The sequence below is a fragment of the Capricornis sumatraensis genome, chromosome 9 (genome assembly GCF_032405125.1).
Source record: "Capricornis sumatraensis isolate serow.1 chromosome 9, serow.2, whole genome shotgun sequence".
Taxonomy (NCBI): Eukaryota; Metazoa; Chordata; class Mammalia; order Artiodactyla; family Bovidae; genus Capricornis; species Capricornis sumatraensis.
In genome coordinates this window covers 34,717,073-34,731,158 of record NC_091077.1, presented here as the reverse complement: position 1 = coordinate 34,731,158, position 14,086 = coordinate 34,717,073, and the positions used below count along the sequence as shown (strand labels likewise).

The window sequence follows — 14,086 nt, the reverse complement described above, 5'->3', positions numbered from 1 at the left end:
CAGCACTTTGCAATATATACAAATATTGAATCATTATGCTATACACCTGAAACTAATATAACATGTCAATTACACCTCAATAAAAAACATTTTAAGGATAACAATGAATTTTAATTAAGCAACAGATTAGATGTAACCTAAGCCAGTCCTTAACAGCTCTATATAGACACAAGACAAAGTTTTTACAAAAATGTCTTAGCCAGTGAGTGCTCCCAACAGTGCTCTGATTATCAAGTGAAAAATCAAGCTTTAGTGAAAATTTTAAAGGCAATAAAGCAAGAATATGCAAACACTCCCTGAAAATAAGTTTATGAAGAAAGCCAGACGCCTCTACAAACATTTCCATATTCACCTTAGATTTATTCCTAGCAAATGTCAAGAGTCTCCTGTGTAAAATTCTTCTGAGGGAAGAGATAGTCATTCATTGCCAAATGGCCTGGATATATTAGAAATTCAGATTAAAAGGAGGCCAAGTTAATGTTTGCATTGGGCTTCCCAGGTGTCTCAGTGGTAAAGAATCTGCCTGCAAACACAGTAGATAAAGGAGACACAGGACCTTTCTCTGAGTCGGGAAGAGCCCCTGGAGGAGGAAGAAATAGCGACCTACTACAGCATTCCTGCCTGTAAAATCCCAAGGCAGAGGAACCTGGCATGCTACAGTCCATGGGGTCACAAAAGAATCAGACATGACTGAGCATAGCAAGTTAGTGTCTGATTTACAATTCTTTCATTCCACAGTTAGGTAAGTATGAAGTCCACCTGTGTATTTTGGAAAAGACCAATACTTTGGATGTTAATTCTGATTTCTGTTTTCTTTTTGTCATTTTTTTCTTTCTTGTATTTAAAGCAAAAAAGCATACTACTTACAGAAACTAAGCAGATCAACTAAACTGAGAATAATAGCTAAGACAAACTGATGCAAAAGGCAGGTATATGGGTGTATGTATACTGAGGTGGTAGTAAAAGAAATGACAAATAAATTACACTTACAAATAAAACATAATTAACTTAAATTATTATTTAGGGATTATTTTAAACTACATCTCATACTGGCAAGAGATGATGTACGTTTTCCTTTTTCATTTTTACTTTTCACTTGGTGAACTAGACTGTAAGAAAGAATTATTAAACTATTTATATAGAGCAATAACTTTGAATGAACCAAGAAATGTATAAATAAGCATAGTTTTACAAGTAAACAACTGGTATATAGTAGACTGTAGTTATCTTAAGGGCTTTTGTTCTGCCCATTCATGATTCTAAATCATCCTGCTGATAGCAACACCCCAAGTTCCCTAAGGAATTTATTCCTAATTCCTGCGGTACTTCTGTCAACAATGGTACCACCATCCACAACAACTCCAATGAAAGAACAACCCAGGATTCTACTCTGGGAAAGATAATTTATCTTTCTATTATAATAAATAAAACCAGGGGAGACCACTTCCCACACACATCTTCCAGGGGCAGGGAGGAAGCTCATTCATAACAAGAGAAAAATCAAAACACAAAGGGAAGCAAATTCTCAAAAGATACTTCAGAACCAGATTCAGGCAAGTTAGAACTCATCCCCATCTATTCAGAGTTTCCCAGTAACATGACTTACATACTTTCTTTTGTTTAGCTTGAGTTGGATTTCTGTCATCCATGAGAAAGACATGTTACATACAATTTACTCGTATGATATACTAAAACAAGGCCCCTAGGAAAGTCCACTATATAATAAAATAAATTTTCTTTAAGAAAAACTGAGGAACAAAGTTAATAATTAAGTAAAAATCATCACATATACAGGAAATGTTTTCAAGAAATGGGAGAAATACTAAAAACAAGCGAATTTTTTATTGTTACAGAAGACAGTTCAGACCTTACTATATAATCACTGCAATTACCAATATCATTTTATAACTAGATATATGTCTAAGGATATGTGTATAGTAACATTTAAAAATCAATCCACTTTTCAAAAAAATAAAAATCCACTTTTAATTCATCTCACCTATTTCTGTTTGTATGTATTTATGTTTATATACATACATCACTTCATGGCAAACAGATGGGGAAACAGTGGCTGACTTTATTCATCTGGGCTCCAAAATCACTGCAGATGGTGGTTGCAGCCATGAAATTAAAAGATACATACTCCTTGGAAGGAAAGTTATGACCAACCTAGATAGCATATTAAAAAGCAGAGACATCACTTTGTCAACAAAGGTCTGTCTAGTCAAGGCTATGGTTTTTCCAGTAGTCATGTATCGATGTGAGAGTTAGACTATAAAGAAAGCTGAGCGCCGAAGAATTGATGTTTTTGAACGGTGGTGTTGGAGAAGACTCTTTTTTTTTTTTTTTTTTTTTTTTTTTTTAATTTTTTTTTTTTTATTTTTATTTTTATTAAATTTTAAAATCTTTAATTCTTACATGTGTTCCCAAACATGAAACCCCCTCCCACCTCCCTCCCCATAACATCTCTGTGGGTGATCCCCATGCACCAGCCCCAAGCATGCTGTATCCTGCGTCAGACATAGACTGGCGATTCAATTCTTACATGATAGTATACATGATAGAATGCCATTCTCCCAAATCATCCCGCCCTCTCCCTCTCTCTCTGAGTCCAAAAGTCCGTTATACACAGCTGTGTCTTTTTTCCTGTCTTGCATACAGGGTCTCTTGAGAGTCCTTTGGACTGTAAGGACATCCAACTAGTCCATCCTAAATCAGTCCTGGGTGTTCATTGGAAGGACTGATGTTGAAGCTGAAACTCCAATACTTTGGCCACTTGACGCAAAGAGCTGATTCATTTGAAAAGACCTTGATGCTGGGAAAGATTGAGGGCAGGAGGAGAAGGGGACGACAGAGGATGAGATGGCTCGATGGCATCACTGACTCAGTGGACATGGGTTTGGGTGGACTCCGGGAGTTGATGATGGACAAGGAGGCCTGGCATGCTGCAGTTCATGGGGTCGCAAAGAGTCGGACACAACTGAACGACTGAACTGAACTGAACATATACAAAGTATATACTTATATACTGTATATATACCATATATAATTTACGTACAAAATATATTTATTGTTTTAAAAAGAGTAAATATACAGATTTCATTGGGTTTTTTTGCAACAACTTCTAGAAACGTATCTTTTCTAAGTCATACTCATATATTGGGGCTGAATACTATGATACTCTAAAAAGCAATGCATATTATTGTTTTTACAATGATTCATATTTCCAAAATACATTAAGATGAAACTTATCAAGATATATAAAAAGTTTTTATAAATTATGTCATGTTTTAATTACTATTTTTTATTTCAAGCAAAAATATTTAGGAAAAAATCATCTTTCTGGTCTAGAGCTAGCAAAATTTCAATTCCAAAAAGTAAACCTTAAATATCTATTCCTTACTCTCAAAAGGTTTAGAAAAACATAATTATACAGAGACAGAGTGATATATGGCATAAAGTTAACAGCTGAGGGTATTTGAGGGAACTTTGTACTATTTGTGAAATTTTTCTGTAAGTTTGAAGTTATGTCAGCATCAAAGTTCACAACTTTATATCTTGTCTATCAGATGATTATTAGAGTAATTGATGACGTCATTAAAAGTATATTCTATTTTGTGAATTTTGGTTTTATATTGAAGACCCATTTTTGAGATTTCTGCCTTTACCTTATTAATTTCTAAGAACTCCAAGTTTATGAAGCCTTTTGCTGATTCATACTCTTCTCAAGAGCCATTTGCCTTTTCACTTATTATGGTGATATTTTCCCCCATGTTAAACCTATCTGATGTTTCTTTTAGGCCTTTTCTCCTATGTTCTGGTTGTGAGATACCCATTTAAAGGTTTAATATATAATCTACCTACATTTGCTTCTAGTTTAGAAAAACAAGAAGAGAAAAAGGTGATAGAAAAGTATGGCATAGTAGGACTAGTGAAATTAATTTACCTATTTCCTTCTCTGCTACTAAATTTGAAAGAGAAAATTAGTTTTGGTGAATTTTCATTTTTAAAATAGCTTTTAATTTTTTTAATGTGACTATGTACTTCATTTCTGTGGTAGTCATGTAGTTACTGCAAAATGAAAGCTTAGAGTTGCAGACATGACATAACTGTGCACAAAAGAAAAAAAAAATCAAATATTTGCACAAATGTTTTACAAATGTAACACTTTCATCAAACTTTTTTCTTTACACTAAGAAATATCTAAATGTAATGCAAACACACACTTCCCTGGTGGCTGAACAGTAAAGAATTTGCCTGCAATGCCAGAGACTTAGGTTTGATCCCTGAGTTGGGAAGATCCCCTGGAAAAGGGAATGTAAACATAAAATTTTACCTGAAATGTGCCACATTCTAACAGTATCTATGCCTTCAATGAGCTGGTTCTTGTGAACACACGGACTACTTCAGAAGTTAAATAAACCTACAGAAGCCATTATATATATATAAATATTCCAGATGAAAGTTTCCACTTCAGAAGTGGTACAGTACTTTAAGACCATAGGCTGTGGCTCTAAACTAGGTAGATTCAAATCACAGTTCTGTTATGAAGTAGTTATATGATCTAAAGTGAAGTTAACTAATATAATTAACAATACTTACATCATGGAATCTGGGGAAAGATTAAACAGATTAATATATGTAAAGTACTTGGAAATAGTACTGGCCCATTCAAAGCATTCAACATATAAGCTGAGTTTCATCTAAAAACCATGCCCACATTTTAGTTTAAAGGAATGAAAACTATAAAGAATTTGAGATCGAAAATCTCAGAATTAGGGTTTCACAGCTATTTTTCACTAAGTGCATGGCTTGTATAAACCCAAAAAGAGTGTAGAAAAGTATGTAAAAACTAGTGAAAGTATAGGAATAATTTCATTAAAAATATACAAATAGAAGTTTTTCATATACCTGTTTCAATATAAAATATCCTAAGTGTGCCAAAAATAAAAGCTTAAAGACAAAACTGCAAATAAACTTTAAAAAGATGTAAACAGTTTCATTGGTAAACAGAGAACATAAATTTTTTATACTCATAGAACATGCATTAAAATTTTCCATGTACTTGCCCTCATAAATATCATAAAATTATTCAAAATATTGTTGGCAATGGTATCATGATCCAACAAAATAAGAAATAAAATACTGACAAAAAATGTTAGAGCACTTGAGAATTAAGAACTCACTGTAGTTCATGAATAGAAAGAAATCAAAACAAATAAGAAATTATACCAATGTTACAGATAACAAAAAACACATCAATCCAAAGCCACAGAAAACAATGACAATTACACTAAGAAGAATATTACAGTCTTCCTTTATTATTAAAGAAGAAACTAACTAATCTTGGTAAAGAAACATAGCACTAGTAAGCACAAATCTTACAAAATCAAAAAGAAAAAAATCTGAAAACATGAAATAAAGGGATCAAGGGAAAAGCTCAAATTAATGAAGAAAGAATAAAGTTTAATAGTCATTAAAACAATCTAAAGGTTAATACTTCTGAAAGCTCAATAAATAGGGAAACCCTTTTTGAGTCTGTTCATGGGAAAAAGTGAGTATGTGAGAGAGAAAGAGATTAGAAAAAAGTAAACATTCAAAAGAAATTTAAGTAAGTCCTTAAGAATATACAGGTACAGATGACCAATTTGTTAACCAAAGAGAAAGGAATAGTTCCCTTAAAAAGATAAGCTATTAAAAACCAAATCAAATAGAAGTAGAAAGCTTAAATAATTTTGATAAAAGAGTTTGAAAGAAGTATTTTCAAGTTATTTTAAAGTGACCAGGATCAGGTGGTTTTACCAGTAAGTTCCATGTAACTTTTAAGGAGCAAACTATTATTTAAACTATTCTAAGCCATAGAAAAATACTAAAATTTCTATTTGGTGAAGTGAACATTATATTAGTTCTCAAATATTGTAATAAAAGTACAAAAAATATATAAATTATAATCTAATGCCATTAACTAAAAATATAAACTTTGGCAATGTATCAAAAGAATACTGTAAGTGTTCATTCTAATAACACAAGAACAGTTTAACTGTTAGGAAATTTATCATCATCAATTACATCAACAAACTAAACTTTGATTTCATTATATGATTATAATTATTATATGATTATAATCATGAACGACCAAAAAAGCCCTTCATAAAAACTCAGTCATTTCCAATAGAAAAAAAGCAATTTAGTATCCCAAAAATATTTAAACATAACATTTCTTAACAAAAACATTAATACACATAAAGTAAATAATCCTTAGACTCTCCTGATTAAATGAGACTTTTAATACATCTAAATACCTAAACGATTGTGAAACTTGATGGTAGGAATTGAGAAATAAGGACAAATCTGAAATTTTCTACATATATATAAAACATACACAAGAGCATATTCATACCTATGTACAGACATGCTTATATATAAATACCATCAAATTCACATATAACAGCATACATGTGTCCTCTCAGAAAATACATACTACACATAGAACTATACATTTATATTTTCTCTAGGTCAAAATACTAGTGTACCTGTTTAGGCAGTCGGAACAAGGAATTCTTGTAGAAAATGTCCTTGGCCTGGCTCCACGTGCCATCGATGATGATTATTGTGGAAGGATAAACAGGAGAATCTAATATAAATTCTTCCAAATTAGCAGCTTCAGCCCCTGGATATAATATTAATGTATCAGACTTCCGACAAATAGTTGAAAGTTCAGGATCTCTGGAAACAAAAGCAAAAATAAACAAATGGGATCTAATTAAAATTAAAAGCTTCTGCACAACAAAGGAAACTATAAGCAAGGTGAAAAGACAGCCTTCGGAATGGGAGAAAATAATAGCAAATGAAGCAACTGACAAACAACTAATCTCAAAAATACACAAGCAACTTATGCAGCTCAACTCCAGAAAAATAAATGACCCAATCAAAAAATGGGCCAAAGAACCAAACAGACATTTCTCCAAAGAAAACATACAGATGGCTAACAAACACATGAAAAGATGCTCAACATCACTCATTATCAGAGAAATGCAGGTCAAAACCACAATGAGGTACCATCTCACACCAGTCAGAATGTCTGCGATCCAAAAATCTGCAAGCAATAAATGCTGGAGAGGGTGTGGAGAAAAGGGAACCCTCCTACACTGTTGGTGGGAATGTAAACTAGTACAGTCACTATGGAGAACAGTGTGGAGATTCCTTAAAAAATTGCAAATAGAACTGCCTTATGACCCAGCAATCCCACTGCTGGGCATACACACCAAGGAAACCAGAATTTAAAGAGACACATGTACCCCAATGTTCATCGCAGCACTGTTTATAATAGCCAGGACATGGAAGCAACCTAGATGTCCATCAGCAGATGAATGGATAAGAAAGCTGTGGTACATATACACAATGAAGTATTACTCAGGCATTAAAAAGAATACATTTGAATCAGTTCTAATGAGTTGGATGAAACTGGAGCTGATTATACAAAGTGAAGTAAGCCAGAAAGAAAAACACCAATACAGTATACTAGCACATATATATGGAATTTAGAAAGATGGTAATGATAACCCTGTATGCGAGACAGCAAAAAAGACACAGATATATAGAACAGTCTTTTGGACTCAGAGGGAGAGGGAGAGGGTGGGATGATTTGGGAGAATGGCATTGAAACATGTATACTATCATGTAAGAAATGAATCGCCAGTCTATGTTCAATACAGGATATAGGATGCTTGGGGCTGGTGCACGGAGATGATCCAGAGAGATGATATGGGGTGGGAGGTGGGAGGGGGGTTCAGAATTGGGAACTCATGTACACCTGTGGTGGATTCATGTCAATGTATGGCAAAACCAATACAGTATTGTAAAGAAAAATAAAGTAAAAATAAAAATTAAAAATAAATAAAAATTTAAAATAAAAAGTCTTTATTAGTCTGTGAGGAGGACAGCAGCTTTATTATTCTTGTTGAACTTCTCTCAAAAATGCATGTTAAAGCATTTTAGCACAAGAGATATAATAATGAGTAAGAAAGCCTGTCTGCAAGCAACAAAACAAACTTCAGGGGGAAAGAGACAAGTTAAAGAATCAATTAACAATAATATATGCTATCATCTCTGAACTAATAAATGGCATCTACAAAAATATACAGTTAATTTAAGTTTTAACGATGTCCCTTGAGATTAGGATCAGGGTAAAGATATGGGCTTTTGCCACTCATAATACATATTGTACATACTGAAAGTCCCAGTTACTGCAATAAGGCAAGAAAAAGAAATAAAAGCCATAAGCAACAGAAAAGAAGACATATAAATGACATAAAATGCTACTTACATATAAAGTTCTAGGGAGGAGTCGATTAAACAGAGTGAAGTAAGCCAGAAAGAAAAACACCAAGACAGTATACTAACACATATATATGGAATTTAGAAAGATGGTAATGATAACCCTGTATGCGAAACAGCAAAAGAGACACAGATGTATAGAATGGACTTTTGGACTCTGAGGGAGAGGGAGAGGGTGGGATGATTTGGGAGAATGGCATTGAAACATGTATACTATCATGTAAGAAACGAATCGCCAGTCTATGTTCAATACAGGATACAGGATGCTTGGGGCTGGTGCACAGGGATGATCCAGAGAGATGATACGGGGTGGGAGGTGGGAGGGGGGTTCAGGATTGGGAACTCATGTACACCCGTGGCTGATTCATGTCAATGTATGGCAAAACCAATACAGTATTGTAAAGTAAAATGAAGTAAAAATAAAAATAAAAATAAAGTTCTAGGGAATCTACAAAACAATTTCTGACTAACAAATAAACTTAGAAAATCATAGTATACAGGGCTAATATACAAAGCCCAACTCTTTTAAATTCTATTTACAAAGGATACCAAAAGTAATAGGCCTCTTATCCCCCCAGAGTAATATCATAAACTCTATAACAGAAAACTAAATCAATCATTTAATTACTGAACTAATATTAAAACAATATTCTTAATCAGCTTTAGTTTAGAATCCAAGAGTGAATGATAATTTACTGCATAAGCACTATACTAGGCACCGTCAAAAAAACTGAACTTAATAACATAGGCTCAAAATGAGGTACACAATTTAGAAAAGTATGAAGTTTCTCATCCCCGAGCATATTTGTGGAACGGTTAGAGAGCCAAATGTCAGGGACGACCCAGATAGTTTCCACTTCTACCATTAAGATACTCACCATTTTTGCAATAAAAAAACAAGGTCCAAGTTGGCAAATTATATATCCACATCTATCCAAGAATTATAAAGAAACTATCATTATAAAGAGCCTCTGTGTGTGAAAGTGTCACAGTGTAAATTATTTGGTTGCTCCCCCAGGAAGAGCTCTGGATAGTGCTTCCATTCGCAACAAAATAGCAAAATTCAAACAGCAGCACCAAGCCCAGACAAAAGCTCACTTCTGCAGGGCAAAGCAACGCAAACTGTAAATATACACATATATAAAGAATGCCTAACAATTTCAGAAAAAGGAAAAAAGTTATTTTATAAACTTCTAATATAATGTTATTTTCATAATACAAAGATAAAATAATAAAGGAAGAAAAACGTTTGGTAAATTCCTTAGGCTTGGTGCTGGCACTAATCTTACTTAGCATTTTCATTAGTGAACTGAAAAAGAAATCTCCATATTTTCAAGAAAAATTAAATTTTTCATCTAAAAATATATTTCGTATCAGTTCAGTTCAGTCGTTCAGTCGTGTCTGACTCTTTGTGACCCCATGAACTAAAGCACGCAGGACCTACCTGTTCATCACCAACTTGCGGAGTTCACCCAAACTCATGTGCATCAAGTCAGTGATGCCATCCAGCCATCTCATCCTCTGTCGTCCCCTTCTCCTCCTGCCCCCAATCCCTCCCAGCATCAGAGGCTTTTCCAATGAGTCAACTCTTCGCATGAGGTGGTCAAAGTACTGGAGTTTCAGCTTTAGCATCAATCAGTTCTTCCAATGAACACCCAGGATTAGTCTCCTTTAGGATGGACTGGTTGGATCTCCTTGCAGTCCAAGAGACTTGCAGGCGTCTTCTCCAACACCACAGTTCAAAAGCATCAATTCTTCAGCACTCAGCTTTCTTCATAGTCCAACTCTCACATCCATACCTGACCACTGGAAAAACTATAGCCTTGACTAGACAGACCTTTGTTGGCAAATTATCTCTGCTATTTAATATGCTATCTAGGTTGGTCATAACTTTTCCTTTCAAGGAGTAGACATCTTTTTATTTCATGGCTGCAATCACCATCTGCAGTGATTTTGGAGCCCAAAAAAATAAAGTTTGACACTTTCCACTGTTTCCCCATCTATTTCCCACGAAGTGATGGGACCAGATGCCATGATCTTCATTTTCTGAATGTTGAGCTTTAAGCCAACTTTTTCACTCTCCTCTTTCACTTTCAGCAAGAGGCTTTTTAGCTCCTCTTCCCTTTCTGCCATAAGGGTGGTGTCTTCTGCATATCTGAGGTTATGGATTAGAGATAGCAAGGGAACATTTCATGCAAAAATGGGCTCAATAAAGGAGAGAAACGGTATGGACCTAACAGAAGCAGAAGATATTAAGAAGAGGTGGCAAGAATACACAGAACTGTACAAAAAAGATCTTCACGACCCAGATAATCACGATGGTGTGATCACTCACCTAGAACCAGACATCTTGGAATGTGAATTCAAGTGGGCCTTAGAAAGCATCACTATGAACAAAGCTAGTGGAGGTGATGGAATTCCAGTGGAGCTATTTCAAATCCTGAAAGATGATGCTGTGAAAGTGCTGCACTCAATATGCCAGCAAATTTGGAAAACTCAGCAGTGGCCACAGGACTGGAAAAGGACAGTTTTCATTCCAATCCCAAAGAAAGGCAATGCCAAAGAATGCTCAAACTACAGCACAATTGCACTCATCTCACATGCTAGTAAAGTAATGCTCAAAATCCTCCAAGCCAGGCTTCAGCAATATGTGAACTGTGAACTTCCAGATGTTCAAGCTGGTTTTAGAAAAGGCAGAGGAACCAGTGATCAAATTACCAACATCCACTGGATCATGGAAAAAGCAAGAGAGTTCCAGAAAAACATCTATTTCTGCTTTATTGACTATGCCAAAGCCTTTGATTGTGTGGACCACACAAAACTGTGGAAAATTCTGAAAGAGATGGGAATACCAGACCACCTGACCTGCCTCTTGAGAAACCTATATGCAGGTCAGGGAGCAACAGTTAGAACTGAACATGGAACAGACTGGTTCCAAATAGGAAAAGGAGTATGTCAAGGCTGTATACTGTCACCCTCCTTATTTAACTTCTATGCAGAGTACATCATGAAAAATGCTGGGCTGGAAGAAGTACAAGCTGGAATCAAGATTGCCGGGAGAAATATCAATAACCTCAGATATTTAGTATAGATAGGATCAAAGTAATTGTGAAGACTGTGAATAGGCAGAAAAGCAACAAATATGCTTCAAAGGTAAGAAACAACTTGTAGAAAAATTTAAATAATATATATTTATATAATGGGTTCTATAATACAGAGCAAAATAGGATCCAAGAGTATTGTAGAATCGTCTGTGAAGATATCAACTAACAAATTCCTACACATATGGGACCTCATCAAAAAAATATTTTACAACACAAGAGAAGGCATTCTATCATTTTTTTTAAAATATGACGTGCCTATTACTAGAATACTAAATACAGTTCTCGTCACTGTACCTTAGGAAGGTCTTAATGGACTAGAAATGGAATATACGTTTTTATACAAATGGATATCATATATAATTAAAGGAAAAAGAAAGAAAAACAGGAACTGAATCTAATACAAGTACTAACATCTTAAAATAAACCATCTTAACAAAAATGAAACAAACAGTAAATATGCATGCCTTTTGAGGGACAAGGCAGAAATTCTATTTTTTAACCACTTCCAATGTACTATGTTCTAGGTCTGATAGATAACCTGAAGGAAATCATTTTTGAAGTAAAAAAAGAATTTGATTAAATTGCCCTAAAAATTAATTTACCTTTCCTCACTGAAGCGACGACCAATCTTGATTTTACATTTATCTTTGGGGAGACATGCTGCTAGAAGAGGAACTGTCCGCAACACCTTGTTTTCCTGTAATTAAAAAATTAATTAAAATCCAGATTTTACTTAGATAAACACACTTTTAAGACTTTTTTCTTTTGGCCACATTGCACATGCCGAATCTTAGTTCCCCACCCAGGCCCTCAGCAGTGAAAGTGCCGAGTCCTAATCACTGGACTGCCAGGGAATTCCCCACTAAAAATTTTCTGATGAACATTTGATTCACAACATTATATACAACTTTTACAAGTTGTTTACTACAGACCACAATTTAATAAAACAGAGCTACAGTTTCTCCAACTTATCAGTACTATAAGTGTACATTTTTATTCTATTTGGGTGTGTTTACATGTTTACTGATCAAAAAAGATAACATTAATCTAAATAATAAGATTATAAAAATGTAAATGTGTTTAAATTGAATCAAACTTCTTGATTCAATTTAAAAAAAAACAAACTTTTTTTGACTACTACATTTTGTAGTATGTCAACTTGAAGCTAATTATCTAGATATTGATGCCTCAAAAGCAAACATGTGTTCAAAAAAACAAAAGAATTGGGCATATTGTTTTGGAACAATAAAGAAACACAGAAGCCAATCTTAAAAGCACCCAATGGAACAACTTGAGCAATAAAATAACAAATATAGTATTTGGATTATAACACAAAGTATAAAATAGAGTCCAGACAGATATAAATAAATATTAAATAAGTAGGAGAGAAGAGACAAGTCTTCCTCATAGAAGAATTCCGAGTAATAAACATAAACTCTCCCCACTCCAGTGGGGGTAATGTTTACTCTCTCTTTCCTACTTGAGTGTGAGCTGCATTTATGACCTTCCATCCAAAGAATAAAGTATGGAAAGAGAAATAAAATATAGTTTTCATGTAGAAAAAGTTGGTGACAATTTCTGTAAATTGCATTAACTATCATCATAGTTAATGTTCACCATAAATCAGTGGTTTTTCCCTCTCAATGTCCTAACTTCCAACACAAAAAAATCACCTTTCTGGTTGTCACAAGAATTCCATATTTAAGCCTAGTAGAGTCAGTTCAGACAGTTCAGTTGCTCAGTCGTGTCTGACTCTGCGACCCCATGAATCGCAGCACGCCAGGCCTCCTTGTCCATCACCATCTCTCTGAGTTCATTCAAACTCACGTCCATTGAGTCAGTGATGCCATCCAGCCATCTCATCCTCTGTGGTCCCCTTCTCCTCCTGCCCGCAATCCCTCCCAGCATCAGAGTCTTTTCCAATGAGTCAACTCTTTGCATGAGGTGGCCAAAGTACTGGAGTTTCAGCTTTAGCATCATTCCTTCCAAAGAACACCCAGGGCTGATCTCCTTCAGAATGGACTGGCTGGATCTCCTTGCAGTTCAAGGGACTCTCCAGAGTCTTCTCCAACACCACAGTTCAAAAGCATCAATTCTTCGGTGCTCAGCTTTCTTCACAGTCCAACTGTTGCAGGTGATTAGCTGTTCTGTCTTAGCCTCATACTTATCTGGGTTATTCTGGCCTATAGTGCTCAGTCACTTCCTGGCTTTCTTCCACTGGCCCAACTGGAATGTCATACTTAATGAAATAAGTGACAGAGCCCTAGAAAATCCCATGGACTGGCAGGCTACATACAGTCCAAGGGATCACAAAAGAGTCAGACACGACTAAAGCAACTAAGCACGCACGCACATAGACTCCAATGTTATCTTTACCAGTTTACTTAATCTTGTGTGTATATACATCCTCACAGTAAATAATTTGACTACTTTCGTGTCTGTAAAAAAGTGACAATGTCCTAAAGGATTATCAAATATTACTTACCTTCCTTTAGGAATATCAGTTATTTAGCAAACTAATACATAAAACAATAAATTATACATGAATGTATTGAAGTAATTAAAAATAAATGTGTAATTACATTATTTATTTTTGCACAGAAACAAAAAGTATTGTAGTAATGGTATTCAACAAACACATACAC

At 34.7% G+C, this 14,086-nt stretch overlaps 1 protein-coding gene across 1 annotated transcript in view; it reads right to left on the bottom strand.

Moving 5' to 3' along the window:
- Positions 1-14,086, bottom strand: part of DTWD2 (DTW domain containing 2) — a 74,439-nt gene that overhangs the window by 23,578 nt on the left and 36,775 nt on the right. The window contains exons 3-4 of the mRNA XM_068981394.1: positions 12,044-12,138; positions 6,534-6,726 (exon numbers count right to left, since the gene is read on the bottom strand). Coding sequence (XP_068837495.1) covers positions 6,534-6,726; positions 12,044-12,138 — 288 coding nt within the window. The remainder of the gene's footprint in view (positions 1-6,533; positions 6,727-12,043; positions 12,139-14,086) is intronic.